The sequence below is a fragment of the Centruroides vittatus genome, unplaced genomic scaffold (genome assembly GCF_030686945.1).
Source record: "Centruroides vittatus isolate TY-2023 unplaced genomic scaffold, ASM3068694v2 contig_344, whole genome shotgun sequence".
NCBI classification, from domain to species: domain Eukaryota; kingdom Metazoa; phylum Arthropoda; class Arachnida; order Scorpiones; family Buthidae; genus Centruroides; species Centruroides vittatus.
In genome coordinates this window covers 437,373-465,306 of record NW_027122169.1, presented here as the reverse complement: position 1 = coordinate 465,306, position 27,934 = coordinate 437,373, and the positions used below count along the sequence as shown (strand labels likewise).

Below are 27,934 nucleotides of genomic sequence, written 5' to 3'. Positions count from 1 at the left end.
TTTCCCTACTCTTTTTATATCCCAGGTTTGAAGCTGTTTCTTTGATTCTATTAATTTCTTTGATCCTGTCCAGCACATTAGAGCAATATGAATTCGCTCTTCTAATGAGTGCACGAAAGGTGGACAGTTACAGTTTGTATCCGTAGGGGTCCTACGATTTAGCTGGAATGTATAGTGGACTATGTGTTGGTTTTATGTAGATACCTGTTGTTATACCATCTCCTTTCAATTGGATGTCTATATCTAAAAAAAAAAAAAAAAAAAAAAAAATGGCACAAGCAGAAGTTTCTGTGGTTAAATGGAATCCTCAGGGCTATGCATTCCCCATCATTAGCAATGCACGAAGAAAAAAAATCGGAATCTATAAAAGTAAATTAAAGGATGGTTGTATTAACGCCAAGGATGCGGATGGACTAGCTTTCGCGTAGAAATTCTACATAAAAGAAACACTAAAACACAGAAATTCTTAGTCCGCACCTGCCCTTATACTTAGAGGCATTTTTTGTGCATTTATTTCATTTTTATTTTTATTTTATTTTACGTATTTATCTAGTATCTTGTTTTAAATTTAAATGTAAAAGTGTTCGAACGTTCTGACGTTGAAACGTTAAGTTAAAATACGTTCGAATTTCGGTCGCATCTGAAGATGACCTATCATATTGGGTCGAAAACGTTAATGTTTATTCAATAAACATTTCTCAGCATTAGGTATTTGACGATTCATTAAATAACTTTTATATTATTAATCATAATAAATAAAATTGTGTGTGGCGCCATCTGTTATGAGATTTTGTTATAAAAACTTTTTATTTTATTAACTAATATAAAAATGGCAAAAAGTGTAGTTTTGAAAATAGTGATGTGTTTCATAAAAAAATATTGTAAATGCTAATAATGAGTAACATCGTCGGAGGGTCAAATTTGACACGATTCCAATACTTTCCCTTGTTATGCAGTGGCGCGTTATATCTCTGTGGGGCCAGGGAGAATTTGAATTAGGGGTCTCACGTACTGTACAGTACAGTGTTGTCTTTAGAAATTTTCCTTCGGAGGGGAAATTTTTTGGGAAAAATATTTTCTTATAAAAGAATCGGTTTGGGGTTCCCAATTGCCCTTTATAACGCGCCACTGTTGTTACGTATACAGCAGGGAAAATTAAACTCAATATATTCTTTTTATATGTACAGTGGTGCCTCGTATAACGTACAGTACGCTGCGAACAACGGACTTTCTGTTTGGCCGTTACGTGACTCGAACAACGGACTGGCTGCGAACAACGGACTTTCCGGCATAATTGGTGACTCGCGCAGAGTTACGCGGAGGAATAAAAGAACGCACCCCGTGTTCACTTTTTAATGATACAGTACGGTTATTTTATGCTGCGGAACGAATTAGATGTTTTAACATGTATTTCTATGGGGATTAAGTACGTTATATGAGGCACCACTGTATTTTTTTTTTTTTTTTTTTTTTTTTTTTAGAAGTAAAAATTATTACAAATAGGATAATAATCTAAAATATTATAGAAATATATACAGGGTGGGCCAGCGAAAACGAAACGGCAGAGTGTTCGTGTTCGTCCAAGCAAAGCGCTCGGACAGGTCGATCTTTTGCTCGAGGGGACATCTTTTGCAATAAAGTTTTTGCGATTCTGAATATTAACTAAACAAACATTTTTTTCGAAATAAATGTTTGTTTAGTTAATACAAAATAAATGAGTTTTTAAAATTTTTTGTTGTCTGTTGTATTCAGAATCGCAAAAACTTTATTGCAAAAGATGTCCCCTCGAGCAAAAGATCGACCTGTCCGAGCGCTTTGCTTGGACGAACACGAACACTCTGCCGTTTCGTTTTCGCTGGCCCACCCTGTATAGAAACTGCTGTATATATTTGGAAGAAATTATATATTACTATGACTGTTTCATTCCTAGTTTTTAAAGCCAGAATAAATTTATTAATGTGGCGACTTCAACAATCTATTAACAAATATTGATTTACCATTAGACTGAAAATAATGACTTTAAAAAAAAAATTAGAATTGCATAAGTAAATCAATACTATAGTAGAAACAATGTAGATGCATTATATACAATTCAGTAGCATGTCACTGTCGAAAGGTTTCAGCATTAGTTTTTGAGCATAAAAAACTTCAATATAATATAATATAATTCATATAAAGTCGTGTATATATATATATATATATATTAATTTCAATGAGATAGACATTAAGTCTGATATGCAGAAACATACTTTAGTATTTTTTAGGTTTGATTATACCCTTTAAATATTCGAAGGCGTGTTAAAGATATGATAATATTAGGTGCAATGCGTTAAAGACTTTAAAAAGGAAAAAAAATTGTCAATTACGCAACACGTTTTTTAAAATTTGGCACACGTTTTTGAAATTGACATTCAAAATGTCAGCGAATCGATCGTTTATTGTTGTCAATAACAGTGGCCATGGCGATTTTAGACGTCATGTTTTCCGTCTGATGCTCGATTGATATTGAAATGAGCGTTGTTGTAGAAATGAAAAAGCCATTTAATTAATTAAAATGTATCAAACTACAAAAGTCTTTCACTTATTTTGGAACGTGTTTTTTTGTATTATATTATTTGCCGTCGAAACAGTTTATTCGGAAAATGAGTTGACACTAGAAAATAACGAAGATAGAAATCATAGCAACTATTATGAAATGACACCTCCAACAGCAAATTGTAAGTTAAATCATCTAAAAATTTCATACATAAATATTATTGTTAAATCATTTTACAATAAATGCTTACTGCAGCATTGTTGTGTTAATGTGTTTTTCTTTCTTTCTTTTTTAAATTTTATTTTCTTATAAATAAGTAATATTATAATAAGAAATTAAAACTGACATCAAATTAAATTGACATTTTTCAGATGCAATAGTGATTATAAAATAAAAAAAAACAATTTTAATGTATTAATTAATGATTATTAAAGATAAAATAAATAATTTTATAATAAGTATTCTGTTAATACGGCATTTATGCTTTATTATATTTATTTATTATATTAGTTTAAGAAATTTTAAATTTTATTGATAACAACTAAAATCTGGTGTAATTAAATTTAACATAAACTAAATATCTGAATATATTTCAGGCAATAGAAGTAAAAGGTTTTAGAGAAATACAACATTTTATTTTATTTTAAAAGTCAATTTTTTTTTAAATTTTGAAGTAATTATGATGCAACATATTTAGCATATTGTAAACTATTTATATAACTAACCTATTTACAGATGTACTGGAGCTGAGCTTGTATATGGCCTGGGGTATAGCCCTTTTTGCCATGTTTTTTATAATAAAAATCAGTCTTAAAGATTTTATTTTTATTAGTAAAAATAACATTAATTTAAAGGAGTAATAATCTCTACAAGCCCTAAAATTTCTCCTGGCCCAGAGAAAAATCCCCAGATCTTTCTAATGTGTGTACTATGATACTGATAATTTTCATAATTTTGATTATTAAAACTAATGAAATTCAATGCATTGTAATGTTCCCAACTTCTTATTATTAACATAAAAATTTTATATTTCAGAGTTTACATGAAATAAATAAATACCAGTAACTGCTTAGTTTAGGAAGCTAAAAGTTTAATAAATACAATATTTTCAATCATTTCATCTTATAAACATCTTCAAGAGAATAGAATGCAATTAAAATACTAGAGAATTACTCATTTTAGGACACAAATATCAAAATATGTTTAAAATTATTATTATACTGAATTATGAAAATAAAATCAAAATCTAAATAAAATATGAAAAAAGGAGAGAAATTTTGAACACAAAATTCTAACAAAGAAAAGTGAATGAATTTAGTAAACTGATCCAGGCATTAAAATTATTCTTCTATTAAAGAAAGTTAATTTTCCTAAATTTTACTATAATATAATTTATTCAATTGCAATTTTTTCCATTATTACAAACTATATTATGTATAATTATCCTGCATAACAATATTATATTTCAAATATCAAATGAACAGCCTTTACCTTGCTATTAAGGCTAAATAATTGTTAATTTGGCAGGAGGTAGGTGGTTAGGCCACCATCTCATGCTAAATTTAAATTATATTTATTATAATTAAGAAAGAAACTATTGGATTCTAGTAAAATTATATTATTATATTAATTAATGTCTCTCAATGAATGTTGTTTTCAATAATAAAGTAGCTTTATTTGCTAATTCTGAGTTCACTGTTTGAAATTAATCATATGAGAACTTATATTATACTTATATTATTTTTTGCATTCCTTTCAAATATATTTTATTAAAATAATTAAATTCATATAATAATCATTTTAAAAATGAAGCATTTATTTTTTTATTATTTTTTATCAAAAATTCTCAAAATTGTATTTTTGTAACATTGTATTGATCTTTATTGTATTTCTCTATATTGTATTTATTTCTTGTTATTAGCATTAACTTATTAAAAACAGCTTCTGTTGAAATACTTCATTTATTATTTAATTTATTTTTTTTGACATTTATCTATTGTATTTTTTTAATAAGTAGAGTACAAGCTTTATAAACATATTAGAAATATATTTATAATGATGATGATAGTGTAAATGTATTATTAATACATGATTTGACATTAGATTATAGAATCAAGATGTTCAGATCAACAGGAAATTTATGTAATATATGTAATATTAAAAATGCTTAATGTTTAATATAAATTTTTACTTTGTACTGAAATATGAATCATTTTAATCACATATTTTTATGAAAATATAATATGATGTTTATTATTTAATTTTGATATCTTGACATTTATAAATAATGCTTGTTGCATGTTTTGTGAATTTAATAATATTAATGATGTAACATTATCATTGATAATAATAACAGTATTAAGGTACAAGATGCAATTTTTTTGATGAATAACATACAGAGGTGTAAGAAGTAGATATATAAAATGTAGAAAAAGATACATTAAAGATACAATAGATGTATAAAATATGATAAGGTTCATGTGCTCATACTTATATTATTTTTTATAACTATTGACATTACAAATTACAATATTAAGTTTACATTAGAAAGAAGATACAGTTAGTCTTCCAGCCAGGAAGAGTAAAAAAAACAAAATAAAAATTTGATATATCCATGGAAGTCACTATTATAACAATCATTCTTCACAGTTTAGGGAATCCAGTAACATTTGAGGTTTATATTTAGAAGAAATTTTTAAATTGGTAATAAAATATGTGTAAGATTTAACATAGAAACTTTTCTAAAAAATATTTTTTTTCTATGTTTCTTTATATGAACAAACCCTAAAACTAAAACTATTTTTACTACAGACGATTTTCTTTTGTCTTCATAATAAGTAAGTCTCAGGAGACCCATATTCTCAACTATCTAAAGGAAACATGTTTACCTACAGAGGTTTTAGTGGAAACATAGACAAACAATTCCCTTATGATTTTTTACAAATATCTAAGTTCTATTATTTTAATTAACGTCACTCATAAATTTATAATAAGGATTAACAGTTTATAATAAGGATCTAATAATAATCCTTATTACTATTAATAAAATTTATTATTATTATTATTATTAATGAGATTTTATAATAGAAAATCTTATATAAATCTTTATTATTATTAATTTAATATAATTTTTTTTTATTAAAAAAGGAAAAAATAAGAGTAAATAATTTATTTGAATTTAAGATAAATTTTTAGTATTATTAAGATTAGTATTATTTTTTCTTCAACCTGTAACAAGTAAAAGGTAGGCCCTTCAAAAAAATTTGCTGGGAGCTCCTACAGTTTTCTGTTACAGTGTTGATTGAAGTACAGTATATGCCAGTCTGCTTATCATCTCATCTTGTCTCATCTGAGCCTTACTGAATTCTTGTTAGCAATAATAAATACATATTAATTATTTATCATCATCATACCGTCATTAAATATTAATATTAATGAGAATTGACTCCAAGTTCTTTAAAGAATATAACAGTGACAAAAATCTGTTTTATTGCAATTTACTTTAATAATTGTTAATGCGGTCCAATAAAGCAGATTATTGTTGTTATTATAAATATTAATATCATTTAATGATAAAAAGTTGTTTTTTATTATACATTTATAATTCAAAAAAATTTTAAATTATAAATCATGAAAATAAAATTTACAAAAAAGAATCTCAATAAAGTAGCAATTTTTAACATTTTATATCTAGCAGTTTGATGTATATTCTGAAGATTTATATACCATTTCCGGGTGTGTTATAACAATATAGTTGACAACAGCACATTATTTTTAATAACTACATTTCATCATGAATATTTGTGCAGCATTTAGAACTTGTTGCCGCCAGTTTGTTTAATGTATTATTTGAAAAAAAGATGTCATACCTGTTAGCATTAATTTAACAAATACTTTTAAAGTGAGTGAGAAATCAGTTTTATAAAATTTTGATATTGTTGGAGTGAAAAAAGGTAGAAGTCACTGTGGTCATCAAAATAGTTATTGCCGCAATCAATATTTTATGTTAAAAAAAAAAATGTATTTCAATGAAAATTATATACTGGTACAGATAATTGTCGAAACATGAAATAATACCAAATTTTTTCTAAATTTGGCTATTTGTGTTAGATAATAATGTCACATTAAAAGAGTATTAAATATCTCACAATTTACTATCATCAATTACAAGATAAAATTAATTTTTAAGTCACCGTTTTAACCTTTTCATACCCAAAAATTATTAAATTGAAAAATATATATATATTTAGTGATTATTTTTGTTTTCAGTTAGTATAAATTAATAACAGTTGTGTACTTTCATATATATATATATATATAATATTTAAATGATAAAAGCTATATTATATATCTTAAACAAACACTTATATGAAATCTAGAAAATTAAAACAGTATTATATTCAAGTACATAATAATAATAATAATAATAATAATAATTTTAATGCTAATAGTCTGATAAATCCATTTTAACATTGATACTGAATCAAAACTTTAATATGAATTATTTTGCTGATCTGGATGAATTATAATTTATCCAATATTGTTTGCTTGCTATTAATTAAAAATAATAATTAGAATTAACAAATCTTTGTCATGAAATTTTTGATTGTTAACATATTGAAATATCAGAGGCAACGAGAATTTTAATTGTAGTCTTATTTACTTTTCCTACTTAATATTATCAGATGGTCATTGTTATCAGTTTAGGCGAATCCCAAAGTGACTACATTAAGTAAATTCTATTGCGCAGTATTTTGTAATCATAAAAATTTGTATTCAGCATAAAAGTGAGTGTTAGATACTGTAGAAGAGATCAATACTGTTTATTTAATGAATTTGTGAAACAATGACTGATGTAGATGAAAGTTTTTTTTATTGCTTATTCAAATTTTTAAAATTATTTTCAAAGCACCTTTCTTTATGTTACTTTTATATATATATATTATTTATTTGTAGAGAATAAAGATTTAGCAATTTATTTAAATATAAATAGACTTTCTATATAACTTTTATTAGCTATTAATTACATTAGTATTTTAGTATTTATGACATGATTTTAACTGTTATTTGTTTAATTTTCATAGTATGTTCTAGCTTTACCAACACAACTTGTGAGAAATGTGTGAAAGCAAGCAAAAAGGTATATTTCAAATTATCATTGATTATTGATGTGAAAACAACTCTTAAGTTCTTTAAAAATAACAAAAAACAAATTGTTCTGCTGGAGTTTATCTTTATTTACAAATTGCTCTCTAGCATTTTCGAACAACTAAGCCATCGTCAGGAGATAAAAAAATTTGTATGTCGCCCGACAATAGCATTTTCAGACAACTAAGTCCATTGTTGGGAGACATACAAAATTTTTTATCTCCTGACGATGGCTTAGTTGTCTGAAAATGCTAGAGAGCAATTTGTAAATAAAGATAAACTCTTTGTCTTTTGTTACATCATTGATTATCAGTTAATATTTAACACAAAAATTTATGTGGAACATACAAAGGATTAAGAAAACATGCCAACCGATAAACCTTATAAATGAAATTCCAGTATAGTTTAATACATATAAAATACAAACACTTTTGATCTACATAGATCTTCTTCAGGTTAATGTGTTCCAAAATGGAATTCGAGGAAAGCAACATTTTAAAACTATTTGAAAACACTCAAATACGTAAATAATACACAAGTGTGCATAATGTGATACAAAATAACATATATTTTATTTTGTGTTACAGAATTTAAGTATAAATGAGAATTTACAAAACTTAAAAAAAAAATATTTTTGTATTGACTGTCATTGGTATAAAGATTGTCATGTATATAATAATGAAGAACAATTATTATATACATGACAATCCTTGAAAATATTTTATCTGCATTAAATTACACTGGAATTTCATTTATAAGGTTCATTGGCATTTTTTCTGACATACTTTATTCCAGTCTTACAGTGTTTGAAATACAAGGACTAATTAATAATGCATTATTTAAAACAAATAAAATAGTTGAAATATGATTTCTTATTCATTTCATATAGCTTATATCAACTAAATTAACATACACTTATATTCAGAAGATATGATAATTATATTTTATTGTGAAAATTAATTAAAATCTACTAGTATTAAGTTTTCCATGTTTATTTACAAAATTTTAATTAATAGTCTTTATTTAAATATCTTAATTTTTCAGTGTTACTATTGTTATAAATCCAAACAATGTGCCTATTATCCTTATAAGCATTTGGTCACGCAGGATGATTGTGGATCTTTAGGAGAGATGGCATGGACAACCTGTCTAGGTAACAAATTTAATTGTGAGATTTTAAACATAAATAGAAAGAAATGTGTTAAGATGAAAATAATTCAAATTTTTAATCATTATCAAAACTAATCTAACTATTAGTCTTACATAATATTAATTAAAGACAAATTTATTAACAATTTAAATATTTTTCTTTAAATTTAATTTTAGTTCAAAGGAAAACATTTAAGTTTTTAATAAATTTATTCGATTTCTAGAACTGAGACTAGAAATGGATGATTTTCTTAAATTATTTTTATTTATAATTCTGTAAATTCATATCACATGATATCTAGAAAAGATGTAAAAGTGAAAATTGTATTTTGAATATGTGACTATTAACATAAAAGGTAGTATGTGTAACAGTGGCACATGATAATCCCTCACAATTACAGTTTACACTCTCAATTTGAAGACAAATATGAATGAACTGTTAAAAAAAATGATAAAGTACAAAAAATGAGAAATAATTTTAATTTAAATGGTATTATTTATTTTTTATTTTAAGAATTTTGATTTCATAACAAAACAATTTCTGATTTTTTTTCAGTTTATTAATATTTTATAAAGTTAAGGAAATTTGTTAAAGGATAAATTTAATAAATATACACTTTTGTACAAGGATTCTATAGGATTTGTTAATGAATAATAAATAAATAATAGGTTTTTTTCACGGCCATGTAGATTTATGGTTGTGGATTAATAACAGGATAAACTAATTTAATTAAAAATATTATTTTTAATTTTAATAATTTAACAATTATAAAAAATATGTAACTGTTAATTAGAAAAAAATAACTAATTAAAAAGTTGAAACAGCAATAGTTTGTGCGCATAGTAATTCAAATGTTTTACTTTGTTAATGTGCTATACTTGAGGGTCAGGGAATTTGTACAAAGTTGGTCAGGGAAAATCAAGGAATTTAAAACAAAAATTTGAGTAGGAACCCTGTATATTATTTGTAATATAGACACAATTAGGATCTCTCAATGTACAGTATAATGGCCGAAATTAGTGTATTTAAAAAAAGTTATTTTCAAGTCCAAACAACTGGTTACATTCACTAATGCCATGATATAACAGTTAAATATTAGACATAATACTATTAATATAATGGAAAATAGATGTGCATTATATAACAAAAACTGACAAGTTTGTTTATATTTGACTAACTTGGATTTGTACATTAGTATCCAAAAGGTGGAAAAAAAAAAAACTTTCTGAAGTGCATCTTGGTCCAACATAATCATTATAATTGTTAAAGTAAGCTTACAATGAATTAATAATAAATAAAAATTAACCAAAAAAAAAAAAAACAAATACAAAAAATTTGAAACATTCCCTCCATATGATTTTTGTATGTGGTTAATGTGGTTAATAACCTGAATGTATATTTATGAATATTTTCTGTTAATAAAATATCAAAATTAATTAATTAAAGGATTGAACATTGGTTTGATGCACAATGCTACTAACCAGATCACTGTATTGTATTACAGTATCTATGCACAGTAACAGATTACAATATGCATACATTTGTGATATTATTCATATTTAAGTTCAAATTATATTTTTATTTATGCTCCATCTTTTAATTTATGGAACTAGTTTTATACATAGCCCTTTTACTCATCTAACTATAACTCATAAATCCTTTTCTATTCATTCTCTCAAAACCATTAGAATTATATAGCATCAGTTACTTTTACTTTCAAAAAAAATTGTTTTTATACAACCCGGTTTTCATTTTATTATTTTTTATATATTTTTTTAATACCTTTTTATTTTTTTATCTGTTGATTTTTAATGGAAATTATTGTTCTGATGAGTACTCATCAAATGTTCTACGAATACTACTGTAAGTCAGTTTAAAAAATAATAAATTATATAGGCTTATTAAGATTTGTACCTCATTATTTCCATTATCCAACTTACGAGAAGAGTCCCAGAATGGAACTTCATAATATATAGGTTGATAATATAATTTATTTATTTCTAATTAATATTTAGACATTAACATATTTAAATAAAAATAAAAAAAATAATAATGTATATTTATTTACTATTTTTAGTGAACTTTGAAGCTTTGATAATAAGCATGAGTATTGTTGGAAGCATCTTATTTTTAGCTATTGCAATTTGTTGTTGTTGTTGTTGCCGTAGTATAAACATGCAGAATCAGAAATGGGATAGTGAAGAAGCAAAATTGGAGGAACAGAGTAATCATTCAAAAAAAATGGATGACAGGTGAAAAATTATTACTCTTATTTATTTATTTATTTGTTTTGATATCTATTTCTAATAAAATTTTATTTAAATGTATAATGTAATTCTTATTTAATGCCTGATTTTTCTTTTCTGAAGATTCATATATTATATTATATTATATTATAAAGATTTGTGTATTTTTATTTTTTCAATGCCTAAAATTATCAAAATGTATACTATTATTATTGAAATTTAATTCAATTAAATTTTTAATTGTTATGTTTATTATTTAAATATCATCAAAGGTACAGTACATGTTATCATTAACGTTCTGTGGCAGCTTCAGTATTCTCATTACAGGAATGCTAGGACTGGAATTATGACATGGTTAATAATAAAAAATAATATCTGGGTAGGATGCAGGCTGCTTGCTTACCTGGTTAAAGATAAAAATTCGTCATGAGTATTTGAATTTAAAATGAAGCACATGTTCATCAAAAGAATAAAATGTATCTTCTGATTAAGGCTTTTTTATTCTAAACTTTTTCATTTTTATTAGTTTGCTTTTACTCAAAATTTCTTTGAGGACTGTAGTTATCCCTACTAAAGTTTAATTATTGAAGAAATAAATATCTCTGCTGGATAAATTTTTCCATAGTTTTATGAATTGAGTAATACTGTATTTACTTGAATAATTTGCACACTTTTTCCAAAAATTCTTGCCAAACATTATAATGCAAGGCTTATTTGAAGCAAATTTGATGATCCAATCTGTGACATTCATGGTTCTTCCAGTTACCAGGTACTAAATGCTTTGCTTACTATGCTAATGATAAATATAGATTATAGTAACAAGCAATGTTTTTAAATGTTTTGTGTGTCTAATTTTATAAAAATGAGAATAAATAAAGTAAGTTAAATATACAACTGAAATTAGTGGTAAATAATCTTTATATCTAATATATATTACTTCTTAGTTTAAGCTATTGGTTAAATTAGCAGTTTTTAGCTCAATTAAAATTAAACAACATATCTTATTTTCATTTAATTAGTAGGTGAATTCATTATAAAATAGATTACTACAAATTGCAGATAATTTATCAGATTTTACAAATAATCTATTTTGTTTTTTCTTTCTGTATTTTTATTCTTTATTACCACATCAACTTGTAAACTGAGTGCCACAATATTGAATACTACAAACAATGAGAGTAAAAATTGCTATTACATTATAACCATAAATTAGTAAAGTTTGTTGAATGATTTAATTTATTTCATATTTAAGTTTTTTGTTTTTTTTTTAAACTAGTATCTTAAAACATGGGGTATGGAGGATTATTCAAGTAAATACAGTATATAAAAAGATAAATTATTTTAATTTTAAACTGATAAAAATGTATTTTTTTTCAAACAATGCAGATGAAAATCTATTATTGGTGCTCAAAATTAAAATTCATTCATTTTAAGCAAAAAAAAAGGCATATGTTAGCAAAAGGCTTATCATGAGTTAGGAATAAGTTATCTAAAGTATATTAAAAAGACAACTAATAAACGCCTGCTGAGGAGGGATGAAAAAGTCTGAAATACAAGAAAATTTTATATACAGGTGCTAATAAAAGTTTATTCATTTGAGCCAAGAGATTCAATTTCTCTAATTTCCTGCTAGTTAAATCAGTATAATAAGTCTTATTAATTGATTATAGTCACAATAGAGTAATATTAATAAAATAATATTTAAAGGACTAGAAGCATTAATTAATCAATTTGCTAAACTTTCTAAAAATTGTCTGACAGACTCAGTATTCAGTCTACTAAAAAGTCAAAGTAGACTTTTTCTTTATTCCATACTAACTTTCATTTTTAGTACAGTGGAACTCCATTTATCTAGCTCAAATGGGACCAGTCCCAATCCGGATGACCAAAAATCCAGATAATCTGGAAAATTCATTAACAATTCATTCCCCTTTGTTAACCTGGTTTTTAGAAAGGGTTACCCCACCCACAGGAAGGAATGTTAATAGAAAATTTGAGAAAAGAAAAGGAAGAAGAAAGAAAACTTAAAACTAAACTTATATCTAATATAATATGGCGTATTGTCACACTCCTAACCATTTGGGCTCTGGGCTGATTATTATTATCAACCTGTCTCAATTATATATAGGCCTATAGATTGGTATTGATATGGAGGGAATATTATTTGCAATTATGTAATTAAAAATAAATAAATAAGAAATTAAATCAGTAATAATTTGATTTGATTTAGCTTTCAATAATTTTACAAGTCCTTTTGTAATTTTTAAAAGAATGAGATTGCAAAGTTAAATCAACAAAACTGTAATAATACTTGTAAAATTTTATAGATACTAATTTAAAGAGGAATTGATTTTTACATACGTGTTGGTATACATCTGTATCAGATTAGAAATGATACAAATTTTAATAATTTTTAATCTTTATTTTTATAATTTTGTATCTTATATAAATTATAATTATATAAATTAGAAATGATGTTACAGAATTATATAGATAATAAATGTTAAAATTTTTGATTCATACAATACTGTGATACATGTGTACAATAATATGAAACATAATTTAAAATTAAGTCATAAAAAATGAAAAACTTAAAAAAATTAAAACTTATAATTAATTACATATTTTTTAATAAATAAATCATATTATTCTATGAAACTAGTGAAAAAATATAATATTTTATTTATCTGTTCTGTTTTCAGTTTTAGGAAGAAAGAAAAGTTCAATGGAAATACAAACAAATCTCACTTGTCTGTAAATCAAATCACTACTTCAGAGCAAGCACTTTTACTAAATACTTCTTCTGTTTGAAGCTTTTTATATTTTCAAAACTATCATTTTCATATTTATAATTAAAGGGGCCAATTGTTATGTAAATAATCAGGTAAAATTCATAATTATTTTTATTTTATTATTATAACATTATAATTTAAGTTTACATTTATTTGTATCTATTCATGTAATTGGATTATATTTATGAAATAGAGATAAAGAATGAAGATAAATATTTAAAAATGAAATATTAAAATTTTTAAATATATATATTGTTTAATGACATAAATGTAATGAATCTACATATAAAAATGCTATTTTTCATCTTACCATCTTAATAAAAAAAATAGTTTGGTATTACAGTAGAGCATCGATCCGACTTAATCGGGGACTGGGGTTGGTCGGATAACTGAAAAGTCGGATAACCGAAAAGTATGAAAAAATACATTATTAGTATAGTGTATTAGGCCTGGTTTAAATACTAGCCTCCCTTTCATGGTCGAGCCAGTGCTGCCAGCTAAAATATGCAAAAAATTAACAAAAATAATATTAAAGTAGCCAAGACATAACCAAATATTGTAGTGCCACATCACTAGCGGACATTTGAATTTGCCAACTAGAACGCGGTCGGTTAACTGATAAGTCGGTTGATCGGGGGTCGGATAATCGATGCTCTACTGTACTACATCTATAAATTAAAATTTATTAATGTAAAATGGTTTTATAAATAACATAATAACAATTAAATATACCGTATTTACTCGTGTATAAGATGACCTCGCATATAGGACGAGGTGTGACTTTAAAGATCAAAATAAAGAAAATTAGATTTACAGCAGACCCCTCCTATAAAATGGTAGATATGTTCTGTGTTATATGAATTCCGTATTGTACGAGTCACTCAAATACACGAACCAATCACAGCCCAGCACGTGTGCAGTGTAGGGGCTATGGCTGTTTGAAAGGTTTTCTTCCATAAAATTAATCGATTCTAGACTAATTTGACTCAACATTTCCAAAACACGTATAATTTTTTGGGAATAATTCATATAAACTATGCTATAAACAAAAAATTGTAGGATTACTTACCGAGTATGCACCATTCGACGACGCCATTGCTTAAGCTTGTTTTTGTCGTGGAGCAGCTCATCGAATGGCGGGCGCATTTCCCGATAAATTATTTCTCTGCGAAAAATTTGCTGAACTTTGGAAACATCATTAAATTAATATAAATATAATTTTTATGGCCGTTGAATAATAAATGTTTTTTAGTAGGTCTGCTGCTCGTTTAAACTCAACAGTTTGTGCAATGTTTTCTATTGGTCCAGATTCAACTAATCCTGTCATGACACGAGTTGGCGATGACATTTTATCATGTTATACGAGTCTCTTTTAGCGTGTTATACGAACACGATCGCAATTTTTTCACCGTGTTATATGAATCCATGTTATAGGGGGGTCTACTGTATTAATACATTTCTATTTCTTTCAATCACATATAAAATATCAAATGCATGTAAATGCACATATTGTTCTGCAAAAATTACTGGCATTTTAAACTGTAGGGAAAAATCATGTAAAATCGACAACATAATTTGTTCATGTAAAGCTGGACAATTGGGGAACCTTATATTTCTGATAATTAGCACTGAGTTCAGCGTTAACGTAGATTCTTCTTTTTATTGCAAGCACTTTCGACGAAAAATTACGATCGTCGTCTTCAGGCGAATGTGGAAAGAACAAATTTGAAAGAGGCACGTGCCGAACGTTCCAAACCGAATAACGGAAGATTTTCGTTGGCGAATTTTTAAAAATATAATGTATTCTTTTAGCGTTCGGTAACTTCGCCGGTTCGAAGGAGATTTTAGATCGGCACGAATTGACGGTGCATGCGCTGAAAAGCTCACACGCTACGTGTGCGCTTGTCGGCGTGTTTGAGTGTTTATGCGCTTGTAAAGAGTGACCCAAATTTCGGGCAAGTCCAGGGTGGGGACGTTGCATGCCTCTGCTGTTATTGTGAGGATCGCTTCCCAGATGAATATTATTTTTCTATTGTTGGAGCTTTTTAGGAGCGCTGTTTCTGACCAAAGCGGAGTGTAACCTTGTTGTAGAACTTTTTTGGTCAGCTCTGTTGTTTGCCTTCCTTTATTTATATCATCCTGGTGCTCCGCGATACGGCAGGCGATCATTCTTGTTGTTGCCCCTATATATTTCTCTATTTCTCCTGTTGTTGGGTTTTGTAGTGGCACCGCGTAGACCCCCGATTTTTCTAATGCGCTGATTTTGTCTCGGTCGTTGCATATGGTTCTGCGTAGGCTGGGTAGAGGGGTCAAGGGGAGCACGAAGCCGTACCGCCGGAATATACGGCTAATGAGTATGGACTGTGCTCCTAGATATGGTAATGTTGACGGTACTATTGCCATTTCTTTTTTGTTGTGTAGCGTGGTGAACGGGTGGATGGAATCGTTCACTCTACGCAGTACATGCGTAAATTTGGCGCCTGTGAACCCAGCGTGTAATACTGCCATTCGTATGGTTTCCAATTCATCATTTATTAGGTCCTGCGATGAGGGAAGCAGTATCGCCCTTCTGATGAGAGCTGCTATGGCGGCATTGATATACCGCGATGGTTGGAAGGCGTCAGCTGGAGTGATGTGGGGAATCATGTCGGACTTGTGGTATACCGCAAACCGTGGTCCTTCCGGCGATTTCTGTATCTGCATATCCAGAAATGTTATTGTCTGGTTCCGCTCCTTTTCCCAAGTGAATTTGATGGTGGGATAAACGCTTGATAGTCGCTGCATAAATCGGATAAATTCTTCCTCTGAATTCCCCCATGCTACTAGGATGTCGTCAACATATCGTAGGTATAACAGGGGGTAGCAAATAGTGAGCGGTGCGTTGAAAGTTTTTTGCTCCACGTCCCTCATGACGAGCTCGGCCAAGACTGCAGAGAGAGGGGAGCCCATAGGGACACCCTGTTTCTGGAGATAGATTTTCTGGTTGAAGCGGAAATAATTGTTTTCAGTGACGAAGATCAACGCTTCGCGAATATCTAGTACCTGCTGAATTGTGAGACCTTTCTTAAGGAGCATAGTATTGGCTAGCATTACGGCTTCAAACGTGGGGACGGAAGGGTATAGCGATATCACGTCCATTTTGTAGAAGGTGCAGACGTTGATGTTTGCTCTTGTGATGTTGGCTTCGATGGTGGTCTTGGCTTCTATGGAGGAGGGAGTGACAAATGGTGACTCCGGGAGCAGCTCTCGTAGAAATTTTGCCAGGGCTTTTTCCAGGTGGTAAGTTGGATGCGACCTTTTGTTTACTAAAGGTCGTAACGGCCAGTTCTCTTTATGCGTTTTGGGCTGAAAGAACAGCCTAGGGCAGGCAACATTTGATGGAGGTTCAAGGTGACCAGATAAAGTCAATGCTAGTCCTGGCAGTGTTATAATTTTCCTTGCCTTTCGCAGTACAGTTGGCGTTGGATCTCTGTCCATCTCCACTGAGCATGAATGCAACAGAAAGTCATTCGCTCTAGAAATAAAATCGTTCTCTCTGCATAAGACAAATCTTCTGTCCTTATCTGACATTAAGAGCCTGAGACCATTCGTGGCTAAGAATCGTGTTACTACCTGGTGGTTTCCACGGTTTTTTGGTGCACCTTGTGATCGCTTTGTTGTAGCAAGCTTCGTGAAGACCTCTAGTTCCATTTGCTGATGCATGGGTGTAGGTTGGCAGGACTTTATGGCCGCTAGGGCGGCCGGGACCAGCTGGTCAAAATCGGAGCTTGAGGGAGGGGGGATATATTTCGAATGACTCGTTGCATACATGCTCTCATCAGAAGGGCGATACTGCTTCCCTCATCGCAGGACCTAATAAATGATGAATTGGAAACCATACGAATGGCAGTATTACACGCTGGGTTCACAGGCGCCAAATTTACGCATGTACTGCGTAGAGTGAACGATTCCATCCACCCGTTCACCACGCTACACAACAAAAAAGAAATGGCAATAGTACCGTCAACATTACCATATCTAGGAGCACAGTCCATACTCATTAGCCGTATATTCCGGCGGTACGGCTTCGTGCTCCCCTTGACCCCTCTACCCAGCCTACGCAGAACCATATGCAACGACCGAGACAAAATCAGCGCATTAGAAAAATCGGGGGTCTACGCGGTGCCACTACAAAATCCAACAACAGGAGAAATAGAGAAATATATAGGGGCAACAACAAGAATGATCGCCTGCCGTATCGCGGAACACCAGGATGATATAAATAAAGGAAGGCAAACAACAGAGCTGACCAAAAAAGTTCTACAACAAGGTTACACTCCGCTTTGGTCAGAAACAGCGCTCCTAAAAAGCTCCAACAATAGAAAAATAATATTCATCTGGGAAGCGATCCTCACAATAACAGCAGAGGCATGCAACGTCCCCACCCTGGACTTGCCCGAAATTTGGGTCACTCTTTACAAGCGCATAAACACTCAAACACGCCGACAAGCGCACACGTAGCGTGTGAGCTTTTCAGCGCATGCACCGTCAATTCGTGCCGATCTAAAATCTCCTTCGAACCGGCGAAGTTACCGAACGCTAAAAGAATACATTATATTTTTAAAAATTCGCCAACGAAAATCTTCCGTTATTCGGTTTGGAACGTTCGGCACGTGCCTCTTTCAAATTTGTTCTTTCCACATTCGCCTGAAGACGACGATCGTAATTTTTCGTCGAAAGTGCTTGCAATAAAAAGAAGAATCTACGTTAACGCTGAACTCAGTGCTAATTATCAGAAATATATGCAACTTTGGCGTGAGTTAACTTTTATTATTTTCTACAAGCAATGGAAACTGCGAAAAACTGTTTCTTCACGTTGCTGAAATTACAGATAGAATGGCAAAAATTGCTCGCCCAACTACATTTCCTACTAACGTGCAGAGCCAAAAGAGTAGTTCCCAAATGCATACAACTTAAGCGCAAAAAGTTTCCGGAGTGTATTCGAGGAACGCTTCCGAAAGTAGAACAGTCCCTTTTGACCAAGCTAATTAGAAATAAACGTAAGTGCATCGCGGAAGCGGAGAAAAGAACCTATGTGGCACATCTGGGATTTTCCAAAGTCTGTGACCCCTCCAAGTTGTACACTCAGATAGGCAAAATACAAAGTATAGCTTCGGTCGCAACTCAAAAAACTAAAAAGAGGCTGAGCAAAAAACTCCAGTGGCTACTCAAGTTTTCGTATGCACAAAAAACAGTGGCAGTACCAACTCCGTATCATAACTACACAGAAGAAAGTGTGCCCACGATTGTGCATAACATGTTGCAACGAGGTCCGAAATATATCCCCCCTCCCTCAAGCTCCGATTTTGACCAGCTGGTCCCGGCCGCCCTAGCGGCCATAAAGTCCTGCCAACCTACACCCATGCATCAGCAAATGGAACTAGAGGTCTTCACGAAGCTTGCTACAACAAAGCGATCACAAGGTGCACCAAAAAACCGTGGAAACCACCAGGTAGTAACACGATTCTTAGCCACGAATGGTCTCAGGCTCTTAATGTCAGATAAGGACAGAAGATTTGTCTTATGCAGAGAGAACGATTTTACTTCTAGAGCGAATGACTTTCTGTTGCATTCATGCTCAGTGGAGATGGACAGAGATCCAACGCCAACTGTACTGCGAAAGGCAAGGAAAATTACAACACTGCCAGGACTAGCACTGACTTTATCTGGTCACCTTGAACCTCCATCAAATGTTGCCTGCCCTAGGCTGTTCTTTCAGCCCAAAACGCATAAAGAGAACTGGCCGTTACGACCTTTAGTAAACAAAAGGTCGCATCCAACTTACCACCTGGAAAAAGCCCTGGCAAAATTTCTACGAGAGCTGCTCCCGGAGTCACCATTTGTCACTCCCTCCTCCATAGAAGCCAAGACCACCATCGAAGCCAACATCACAAGAGCAAACATCAACATCTGCACCTTCTACAAAATGGACGTGATATCGCTATACCCTTCCGTCCCCACGTTTGAAGCCGTAATGCTAGCCAATACTATGCTCCTTAAGAAAGGTCTCACAGTTCAGCAGGTACTAGATATTCGCGAAGCGTTGATCTTCGTCACTGAAAACAATTATTTCCGCTTCAACCAGAAAATCTATCTCCAGAAACAGGGTGTCCCTATGGGCTCCCCTCTCTCTGCAGTCTTGGCCGAGCTCGTCATGAGGGACGTGGAGCAAAAAACTTTCAACGCACCGCTCACTATTTGCTACCCCCTGTTATACCTACGATATGTTGACGACATCCTAGTAGCATGGGGGAATTCAGAGGAAGAATTTATCCGATTTATGCAGCGACTATCAAGCGTTTATCCCACCATCAAATTCACTTGGGAAAAGGAGCGGAACCAGACAATAACATTTCTGGATATGCAGATACAGAAATCGCCGGAAGGACCACGGTTTGCGGTATACCACAAGTCCGACATGATTCCCCACATCACTCCAGCTGACGCCTTCCAACCATCGCGGTATATCAATGCCGCCATAGCAGCTCTCATCAGAAGGGCGATACTGCTTCCCTCATCGCAGGACCTAATAAATGATGAATTGGAAATCATACGAATGGCAGTATTACACGCTGGGTTCACAGGCGCCAAATTTACGCATGTACTGCGTAGAGTGAACGATTCCATCCACCCGTTCACCACGCTACACAACAAAAAAGAAATGGCAATAGTACCGTCAACATTACCATATCTAGGAGCACAGTCCATACTCATTAGCCGTATATTCCGGCGGTACGGCTTCGTGCTCCCCTTGACCCCTCTACCCAGCCTACGCAGAACCATATGCAACGACCGAGACAAAATCAGCGCATTAGAAAAATCGGGGGTCTACGCGGTGCCACTACAAAATCCAACAACAGGAGAAATAGAGAAATATATAGGGGCAACAACAAGAATGATCGCCTGCCGTATCGCGGAACACCAGGATGATATAAATAAAGGAAGGCAAACAACAGAGCTGACCAGAAAAGTTCTACAACAAGGTTACACTCCGCTTTGGTCAGAAACAGCGCTCCTAAAAAGCTCCAACAATAGAAAAATAATATTCATCTGGGAAGCGATCCTCACAATAACAGCAGAGGCATGCAACGTCCCCACCCTGGACTTGCCCGAAATTTGGGTCACTCTTTACAAGCGCATAAACACTCAAACACGCCGACAAGCGCACACGTAGCGTGTGAGCTTTTCAGCGCATGCACCGTCAATTCGTGCCGATCTAAAATCTCCTTCGAACCGGCGAAGTTACCGAACGCTAAAAGAATACATTATATTTTTAAAAATTCGCCAACGAAAATCTTCCGTTATTCGGTTTGGAACGTTCGGCACGTGCCTCTTTCAAATTTGTTCTTTCCACATTCGCCTGAAGACGACGATCGTAATTTTTCGTCGAAAGTGCTTGCAATAAAAAGAAGAATCTACGTTAACGCTGAACTCAGTGCTAATTATCAGAAATATATGCAACTTTGGCGTGAGTTAACTTTTATTATTTTCTATTGGGGAACCTTTTTTGCCAATTCTTAACAGTCAAATCCACTTTCTGTCGATTACACTTAAGAGTTTCTCCAAATCTGATTTCCTAATAATCATCTCTTTTCATCTGGGAATGGATTAAAATTTATATTGGGCTCTCGTGTGATTTTGGAATTTCAATTTGGAATTTAATTCAAAAGCTTTGCGTTTCCTATTGCTATTTGTCTTTACTAGTGTTGCAACGAATAGTATATTTGGCCTGAGGCCGAATACCGAATATTCGGCCAGGAGCGTGGCTGAATAGCTGAATATTCGGCCAAACTATTCGGCTTGATTAACGCATGTACGAAAATTGGTGTGCAAACCACATTATGGCAAGGACCCTGCTCTCTATTGGCACTCTGTCACTACGTCACTACGCTTTGCTAAACACGTTAATTCTCGACATTTGTAGCGGACAGACAAGAGTGTCATGGCAGTATGTGATAAATGATGATAACAATGAAATGAGCTACATGTGTAAATAATGGAAAAAGAACAGAGAAGGATTGCAAAGTGAAAATGTGAAAATAAATATGAAATTGAGTTGATAACATAATCAAACAAGTTGAGGTAGCTTATTGGCGTGAAATTCACGGCTGGTCAATGCCAAATAATTGTTCTCATAGACTTTGGAAAGCTAAATGCTTGTAATGAAAGTCACTTAGCATGCATGAGCAAAAGCCTGGGGCTGTTTGAGCTACCAAGCTGTCCCAAATCTGTGGAATCATAACTGTGACTTATACCCACGTCCTATCTGTCTCTTTATTCCGTTATCACCAGGCTATGAGTCACGTAATTGTAAAATGGGAAATCTATGACGGAAAAGTGACAAATCAAAAGTATCGTGTACGTACATTATGATGTATGCATAGGCATACGTGGACTAGGGCGATAGAGGAAAGAGAAAGAGAAGAGCAAAGACGAGAGCTTAAAAAGGATAGGCAGGGTCAGACCCACAGATGTGCGACGATTCTTGAATGAATAGGTGTGTGTACGTGTGCTGATCTTTGTAATTGTTAATTGAATACATGTGACTAATATTATTTTGTTTTTTATTTTGTGCAGGTTATAAGTTATAAATAAATATAAACAAACAACACTAACTCGATAACATTAAATCTAAATACCAAAATGATTAATTTACTGTGTTTTTGTTATTTCTTACTCCTGTTTTTAGGTATTCAGTATTTGGCCAAATAGTGATTAAATATTTGGTATTCGGCCAAATAGTGAAAAATAGGCCGAATACTGAATAGTAACCGAATATTCATTGCATCACTAATCTTTACTCCTGACAATTCATAAGAACAATCCAAATGACCCAGATAAAATACTTTTGTTTTTAAACACAGGAGAGTGAACATCCGGTAAAAAATGTGAATACACAGTTCACAAAAATTATTGCAAAAAATGCATAAAGTCCTTTGCTCGCACATATAGGACAACCTAGATTTTTGAAGCAGTGAAAAATGAATAAAAATCTCGTCTTATATGCAAGTATATACGGTATTTATAATTAGTATACAAGTTGACTCAAAAGAGAGTTATCTTTCAATGAAGAAAAGAATATATTTGTGGTGATAATGATATGACTAACAAATATCTTGTTGATATGTAGGAATTCCTTATTTAAAAATTATTCCATATATAAATATAGCATATTCAGGATAGTATAAAAAAATATAATACAAGCTAAATGATGCCTAATAAGAATAGATTTAAAAAGTATGGAAAGCAAGTGATACCAAATTTTATATCAGAAATTCAGTATTGCTTTTCTTATTTGATAACTAGTCGAAACATAGTAACTTATTTGTTACTATGTTTTAAATTTGTTTATATTGAAATATATTAGTTTGTACCATTCTATATTTTTTAAAAATTTGCAAATATTCAATACTTCAAATCAATTTTCTTATTTCTGAAATATTAACATTTGTTTTATTTTCTTAAATATGTAGAATATTATCAAGATTGTTGTTGCCATCAAGATTTCTTAAAGCTAGAAGCTACTCAATAATCATATTTATTTTTATCTATTATATAATGGAAATTATTCATTTATAAATATATTAAGAAAAAAATATTGTTTCATGTTGAAATGTTATATTAATTTTTGCACTATTGCAGTATTTTTATAAAATATTGTATGTATATAATAATCAAGCTAATGCTTTTTATGAATATATTTCATGTACTTTATATGTTTTTCATAAGAAATTTTTATTGTTCATACTGAAATTGTTCCTGCTGCCAAAGTATTATTATTCATTACAATGTATTTTGTCCTTTTTAAATGTACTGTTGTGAAATATAATAGATTATTTTAAATGTAAATATTATTTTGCTTATAAACAATTTTTTTTTTTCGTTGAATTTTTATATATATTAAAAAATAAAATATGATCATATATAGTTAATTTGTTTTTTTTTTTTTAATTAAAACTAAATCAACCAGGGAATTCATAATGATTTGATATTGCTAGCTTTCATGTAAAAGATTTAAAACAAATAAAGTCAATTACATTTATAATTAAGTACCTGAAGTCTGCAAATCAAAATCTTATGAAGATATTTATTGTTGTTTTAATATATATCTCCAATATTATATAAAAATTATAAAGTTAAATTAAAAAAATATAAATTAATATTAATCATAATTATCCATTTTAAGTTTCAATAACTTTCATAAATATCAGTAATCTTGAAAGTACTGTTTTCAATGTTATAAATTTCAATTTCTGTTAACATTTAAAAATTTTTGATGATGCTAATTCTACCTTTTAATTAATAAATTTTGAATAGATGTATTTCTATTCATAATTTTTGCAAATATTGATTGATTGATTGATTGATTTTTAGATGTACTGTATTTACTGGTATTACATTAACAAAATTAATAAATCAGTTTTGTGTATATGTTGTTTTAAAAAGAAATGAATATTTTAATAATTTAAAAGTAATTTTATATGGCTTTTATTGTGTATTATATGAATTTATTCTTGATGTATTTTTAAAAATTTCTCATTGTTAAAAAAAATATGTATATTTATGTATTTACTCGATGCAGTTTGTGATATATACAAATTAATTTTAATGCTAAATTAATGATATATGAAGATAACTATTTTAAATTAAAATGAATACTTTTAGTTTTCTGTAATATAGTATATAAGAAAATAATATTATATATATAACTTTCCAATATTTGGAAATTATTACACTTAATCTGATTATTGAATAACAATTAATTTTATATTTTAACTGTTTAATTATAAATATCTTATATATTTAAAACAAATTGAATAAAAAATATTGTATTTTTAAATATAAAATATTTTTTTATTTGAAAATTCATGATGTTAAATTAAATTGATTTTTTTTTTTTAATCTATATGCAAATTTGAATTTTAAGTATTTACTATTTTTATTTTTGTTAATATAACAACAATAGTTGAATCATTGTTAATTATTTATTTTCTTTTTTATTTAGATGATTCCAGCCAACCAGTAATGCCTTGAAATTTTTCATAAATTTGTTATGTTTAACCAATATATATATATATATATATTTATTGTTCTATTTAAAAGTGGTTTTTAATATATTATGATTATTATTATTGAAATACTCAATATATTTTATATTTTATGTAACATAATCAAATGTTCTGTTGTTATTGAATTGCAAGACTTTACATAGAAAAGTCATGTAGAAGTTGATAGAACAGTTTAGCTTCTGACAAAGAATTAAGTATTAAATGAAATAGTGTAATTAAATATTAAAGTAAAATAAATTACACTGGAACCTGTGTGGAATGATCATCTTTGAGATTAGATTAATTTCTAGGCAAAATGATATGTTTAAGACATAGATCTATAATATTTTAATTGGCATACACATGCCAGAATCACGTTAGAACAGTGCTCTGAAATTAACTTTCAAATAGAAGTGCAAAATACACCAAAAATCAATATTTTTATTTCAAAAGTTTATTGTATTTAATAAAACTTTACAGTTTAAGATATATTTAGAAATGGGACTTGAAACACTGGACTTGATGAGAATTCATTGACATAGTATAGTTGAATAAGAAACCAAATATTTAAACTCTGAACTTTTGAAAATGATAGAAATTTACTGTTAAGTTTTTTATGTAATTATGGTTACAAGATTAGAATTTTTAAAATAAAATCACTTTTTTCTTTGATGATCGGAATGCTTTATTTTAATATGAACTAGATCTACTATGAATTATATGATTTATAAAATGTTTCAATATTTCTCATATATGGTTTTTTTATTATTATTATTATTATTAGCAAAGATGTACATTTAACATTATTGTAGCTATGTATTTTGATGTATTAGATGTATTTCTGTCAAACTCTTTACTAATCAAAAATAATTATTATTGAATATAGACTATAAATAATTAATAATAATGAATCTAAATGTCTTGAATATCAATACTTAAGCGAGTCACTGTTAAAAATTACAGAGTACTGCTTTAAATAATGATTAATATGCATAATTCATATAAATTCCATACAGATTCCACTGTATTTATTTCTTTTCAGAGTTTTTTTTCTTTGTTCATTTTTTTATTGTAAATTTTTTAAAAAAATATACAGGTTGGTGGTTGGATTATACAGTAATTTAAATACAAAAGTTTTGTTTTGATTTAATTTACGATTTTTGCTTTTTTTATAATGTATTTATTATAATAATTTTGTTTTTTCTTTTTTTAATATCGATAAGTGGACTTGATAGCGTAGAGTAGATTATTGAGAGGACGTTAAGTTGTAATAATCATGATCTTCTTCATTTATTTTTGTAGAAAATCGAGTTAATAAATAAACTCAGAGTATTTTCTTTATGTTTTAATATAAGAACAGATGTTTTCGCTTCGGATTCAAATCTCTAAAATAAAAACAAGTTTTAGATTTGTATTATTAATGGAGTTTTATATTAAATCTTTTTTTTGTTTATTATTATTTATTTTATTTTCATATATGTTGTGTAAATAACTTAGTTTTTAACTGATTTTTTAGCATAATGTATTTATCAGAAATCTGAATTGTGCATTCCGGAATTTTTTCACTTATTTTAAAGTGAAATTGCTTTGGTATTTATATTTTAAAATGAATTGATTAGAAAGGAAATTTCTGCAATGAAGACATTTGTTCTTATAATAAAATGTGTTTAGGATAAAAGTTTGAGTTTATTTACCTATTAATAATAATCTAATATGCATATTTATTCTTGCATAAAAAGTTGAAAATGAAACATTGGAGTTATCTTGCTGTTTATTGATATTTTTAGAGTTAATAAATATTAAGACAAACTTGGCTTCAGACCCTCATTTTCATAGAATTTTAACAACTATTCTAATATGATTTCAATATATGTTACATAATTTCTAACAAAAATGCATTCCTAAATTTGTCATAATTGAATATAATAAATAACCTGATTCCATTTTTATATAACTTCTATGCTTTAATTTGATATTTCTTTATCTTCTTTCTGTAATGTTAAATTAAATTTTTGATGTTCATAGTCTAATTATTGAAATATAGTTAGTATGTATATATATTTAATATTTAACTTCAAGAATCAATCAGTTAATTTTTCTTGTTCTCTATTTATTTTAAAAACAATATTGAAACATTTAAAAGAATCTATTTATGCTTATTTAAAGTACTGTTTAGGGACTGTTTTTTGAATTTTTCTATAGGGGCGCTTGCCCCTTTGCCTCTCCCCTGATTGTACCACTGCTCATGACTACGTTCGCATAGAAACTTTAATAGTTAAATGTTTGTTCGAAGTTACTCAAATTGATATTATGAGTTGGATAAAATTTCAATATGATAAAATGAATTAAGAAATATAAAATCTATTTTTGAATATTTTGTTGTTGCTGTTGTTAGATTAATCAAATAATAGGAATAATCTTTTTAAAAAAGTAGTTAGCAATGTGATTTTGAACTGCAGGAAAGTTATTTCATTAACTATAAATGCTGTTATAATTTTATTTTAATAGACAAGTGTTTATTTAAATATATTAATAGGTTTAATAAGTTATATTACCTGTATTTAAAAGTTAAAACTATATTAAAACCTATATTTAACAGGTTTTGAAAATTATAATAATCGCTTATATCACACAAAAACCATGTCAGGTTATTTGAGAATAAGTCATCTTGTATAGCTATATTGTTAATAGTAAGTATCATAACAAACCAGATTCATCAGTGTTAAACAATACTGGATAATTATAGAAAGTTTATTAAATAATATATTCAAAAAATTTTGTAGACTAAAACTAAATATATATGTATATGTAACAAGTTATAAAAGTAGAGATAAAAAGTGATAATATGAATATAATTGATAGAACAATAGAGAAAGATAAAACAAATAGACAATATAATAATAAAATTGAAACACGTTATATAGTTAAAGTTTTGCAAACAATCAAATTTGGTTTTTTGGAATTCTCAAAATAGA

At 29.3% G+C, this 27,934-nt stretch overlaps 1 protein-coding gene across 1 annotated transcript; it reads left to right on the top strand.

Annotated features, from left to right (window-relative positions):
• Window positions 1-2,386: 2,386 nt before the first annotated feature.
• Window positions 2,387-23,738, top strand: LOC136974150 (pituitary tumor-transforming gene 1 protein-interacting protein-like). The gene is made up of 6 exons (XM_067268953.1): window positions 2,387-2,717; window positions 7,621-7,676; window positions 8,729-8,837; window positions 10,912-11,086; window positions 13,783-13,964; window positions 23,385-23,738. The coding sequence occupies exons 1-5, from the start codon at window positions 2,555-2,557 to the stop codon at window positions 13,889-13,891; spliced, it is 612 nt and encodes a 203-aa protein (XP_067125054.1). The 5' UTR covers window positions 2,387-2,554; the 3' UTR covers window positions 13,892-13,964; window positions 23,385-23,738.
• Window positions 23,739-27,934: the final 4,196 nt, after the last annotated feature.

Excerpts from the sequence above, each read along its gene's own strand:
- LOC136974150 (XM_067268953.1), top strand. The coding sequence starts at position 2,555 with ATGTATCAAACTACAAAAGTCTTTCACTTATTTTGGAACGTGTTTTTT. Across the intron at positions 7,677-8,728 it reads GTGTGAAAGCAAGCAAAAAG|TGTTACTATTGTTATAAATC; the intron begins GTATATTTCAAA and ends TTAATTTTTCAG. Across the intron at positions 11,087-13,782 it reads TCAAAAAAAATGGATGACAG|TTTTAGGAAGAAAGAAAAGT; the intron begins GTGAAAAATTAT and ends TTCTGTTTTCAG.